The sequence below is a fragment of the Myotis brandtii genome, unplaced genomic scaffold, assembly GCF_000412655.1.
Source record: "Myotis brandtii unplaced genomic scaffold, ASM41265v1 scaffold5, whole genome shotgun sequence".
Taxonomy (NCBI): Eukaryota; Metazoa; Chordata; class Mammalia; order Chiroptera; family Vespertilionidae; genus Myotis; species Myotis brandtii.
In genome coordinates, this window is record NW_005369060.1 from 2,147,463 (window position 1) to 2,151,283 (window position 3,821).

A 3,821-nucleotide genomic window follows, 5' to 3' on the forward strand; every position below is an offset into this window, starting at 1 on the left:
TCACTAGAAATTGTAGGGGAAAATGAGAACAACCATTCTGTTTGGCTTTAATTTTCATCTGTAAATTATGAATCAAGTCTATATGCTAGGAAAGAGGGTTAAGAGATAAGGTATCTCAGCGGGGAGGGGGAGGGGAAACAGGAATAGTTTAACCAAAGAATTCATATTCATATATGCATAACCAATGGATACAGACAATAGTGTGGTAAAGGCATGGGAGGGGCAGGGGCTGGGAGGAGGGGGATGTAGAGGAGGGTGAGGGGACATTTGTAATACTGTCAACAATAAGATAGCATTTAAATTAATAAGAATTATAAAAGAAAATAAAAAATAGATAAGGTAAAGCCCTGACGTGTCACAGATTCCATTCCCTGCTCAAGGGCACATACCTGGGTTGCAGGTTGGATCCCCAGTCCTGGTTGGGGCTCATGCAAGAGACAACCAATCAATGTGTGTGTCTCCCATTATTTCTCTCTCTCCCTCTCCCTCTCTCCCCCTTTAATGGGAAAAATATCCTCCCATGAGAATTAACAAAAAAAGAGATAAGGTAAAAAGAAATGAAAAAAACTTCATAGATGTACACTAAATTGAAGACTCAACACAGTTTGATGCTATAAATTAATTAAGGGTTTTCATCACCTTAAAGTTATCAACTTCAAGATTCAATCTGGATTAGGGAAGGAAGTGACCAGGAGAAAGGAGTGAAAGGTATAACAAAAGGGAATTCAGGGATAAGAAGTCACAGTGAGTTTTGAAAAAGCAGCAGCAGCAAGATAGAGCCTGGAAAGAGCACAAATGGGACAATGAACATGCAAATCCATAATTTCCAGAATATTCTTATCTGGTATTTCCATTTCCTTTAAATCTTCGAAGCTTTTTGTCCATCTTCCTGGGTACACCATTGTCTTTAAAAATGTTAGTGAAAACGCACTTTTTAGAAATTGAAACACTAATTTTGTCAATTGTTCAATCTATGGATAAAATTATGGTAGTTAATGTTGACTTGCAATTATTTTGTATTCAAACAGGAATGACTGTGATAAATATGTTTTTCACATGCAAAAAAAGCATAAAAATAAAGGTGGTGTTGTCTGGGGCAATATCAAGAAGAAAACAGTAAGTATTTTTATTCTTCACACCAGATTTATTCAACGTGTATTTATGGAACAACTATAATACATGGCAAACTGCGGGAGTTACAAGTTATGTAACAGGCCTTACCCTCAAGTTACTTACAGCCTAATTAATATAAGTAAATGTTAATATGAGGTTGTGAGTGAGGTAAGTACCTAAGTGCTGTTAATTACAGATGGCAGGTGATTGACTATAGTATTTGAGGAAAGTGAAAATGGTAAAAATGTTCATTCAAAGAGTCAGATAGGGTGGGAAAAGCACTTACAGGTCAGGGAAGGACATTTCAGGCAAGACACAAAAGCATATCTGTTCAATGATTGGGGAATCATCCAGACTGAGTTATGACTATTATAGAATAAGAAACTTCATCAAATCCCATACAGCTTCTAAATGTTTTTGAAATTCAGCTAATATACATATGTAGATCAATATTAAAATTATAGAAAAAATTTTAACTCAGCCTTGCTTTAATAATGATCTGTATCCCTTTGATAAAAAAATTGAGAGAATCCTTTATCCTCTTGAATTAATTTTAAAATTTTGTTTGATTTTACTTTGGATAACTTATATTCATTCTAGAAAAGCTAATTCACCTCAGATTTCTTCAAAGTAAATAACTAATCTTAGAGAATGATAGTTTATGGTGGTAGTAGAATGGGAAATGACTGCCTTATTCCCTGAAGGTATATTCCTTCTGACCAAGTTATGGACACCTCTTCCTCCCTCACCCATGTTGAAATATTTATATTGTATACTTGCCTAGAGTAAAATTCCTCTCAGAGAGTCTGTAAACTAAACATTGGGATTGATCACATCCAATCTTTGTGGGCTTCACTTGTCCACAGGAAATGATACCTCTGGGAGCTTGGTTGAAAATTAGCCTGGAGACTAAATTCTTCAAAAGAAATCTCTGTAGGCAGCCTCCCTCTTGGTGTTTTCAGATTCCCCTTTTCGTCTCACATTACTTATGAAAATGAAATTTTGGTTTGTTGTAAAGGACCAGGAATCACCTTAACATAGTGAGAAGACTTGTCTTCTAGTGTCTGTTTTGCCAGTAAGAAGTTGGGTTGCCTCAAACTTTAATGTGCATGGCAGTCACCTACGGATCTTGTTAAATCTGATCTAGTAGGTTTGAGATTCTGCATTTCTAGCAACCTCCAGGTGATGCCCCTGCTGCTGATCCATGGACCATACTGAGTAGTAGCAAGACCCTAGTCCACTGTTCTCTGCAAAATGAGAAACAGTTCATATGGATATATGTATAAGGACCCTTCCTATTAAAAACTTATTTCTCTGTATTTCTGACATAATTTTAAATACTTTTGTTTTTCTTAATGGACTATAATTTGAGCTTCAAAATTATATCTTTGTGATTTAGCCCCATTTTTTCATAGATTAATATTTTGTAGCCAATGTGTGAGGATAGAAAGAGCAAAGGATTTATGTAGTGTTAAAAAATTCAGATATCAAGGTTTGACTCCCTATACCAGCTTTGTGGTGAAGCAAGCGACTTGAGCTTTCTAATTTCATTTTTTTCATGTATGGTATGAACTGGGGGTCATAATGATACTGGTTTCTCTCACCAAATGATTTTGGAGCTAAAAAATGTAATAATGTTTTGACTCATTTCACAGGGAAAAAAATTATTTACATCACAATCTATGAATATGAGTTTGTATCTCAAGTTTTAAAAATACTTCCCTTCGCCTAGTGGGTATACTGTCATATTTCCTTTTCTATTATGTTTCTTTTCATTTTTTAAAGATAACCATTATATAAAGATATAATCTTTATAATCATTTTATAAAGATTTTATCTTTATAATCACAAAGATATAATTTTGAAGCTCAAATTATAATCCATTAAGAAAAACAAAAGTATTTAAAATTATGTCAGAAATACAGAGAAATAAGTTTTTAATAAGCTATGGCCAATAGTTTTTGGGTTTTTTTGTTTGTTTGTTTTTTACAAACCCTTGTGTCGAGGGCTGACTTTCAATAGATCACAGCGAGGGACCTGCTCTGCTACGTATGAAACCCCGACCCAGAAGCATGTCGTCTACGAATGGTTTAGAGCCAGGATCCCCATGAATGTGCGTTGCGTGAAGGGCGTGGGAGTGGCCCCCTTTCCAGCCGCACCCCGTTTCCCACCAATAGTTTTAAAAGCAATAATTATGTAAGCATGCATTATAGAGTTAAAGCTTATAATATAAACTGCCATTGTAGGAAAGATTTTAAAGTACAGAGAATTTTAAAATGTTGCTAGTATAATGTCATGGCATAAGTACTTAGGAGATTTGGCAACTTTCAGAGGCCCATAGACTATTTATTAATTGCTGTTGCATAAGTTTGTAATGTGGGAAACGACATTGAATAAGTCATAGTTCTTGCCCCAAATAAATTCATCTTAAAAGAGAATTAGACATTTCATGGATAATTATAATATGACTAGAGGCCCGGTGCACAAAAATTTGTGCACTCGGGGGGGAAGGGGGGGTTCCTTAGCCCGGCCTGTGCCCTCTCCCAGTCTGGGACCCCAGGGTCAATGAGGTTGCGGCGCCACCCCCTGTCACGCACAGAGCAGGGCCAATCCGGGGGTTGGGGCGCTGCCCCCTGTCACACATAGAAGAGCAGGGCAATCAGGGGGTTAGGGCGCCACACCCTGTCACACACAGAGCCGCAGGGCAA

The 3,821-nt window shown here is 36.8% G+C and overlaps 1 protein-coding gene across 1 annotated transcript in view; it reads left to right on the plus strand.

The window, feature by feature from the left end:
- MIS18BP1 (MIS18 binding protein 1) overlaps positions 1 to 3,821 on the plus strand; it is a 50,194-nt gene that overhangs the window by 43,685 nt on the left and 2,688 nt on the right. Inside the window, exon 14 of the mRNA XM_014548193.1 lies at positions 1,029 to 1,116. Coding sequence (XP_014403679.1) covers positions 1,029 to 1,116 — 88 coding nt within the window. The remainder of the gene's footprint in view (positions 1 to 1,028; positions 1,117 to 3,821) is intronic.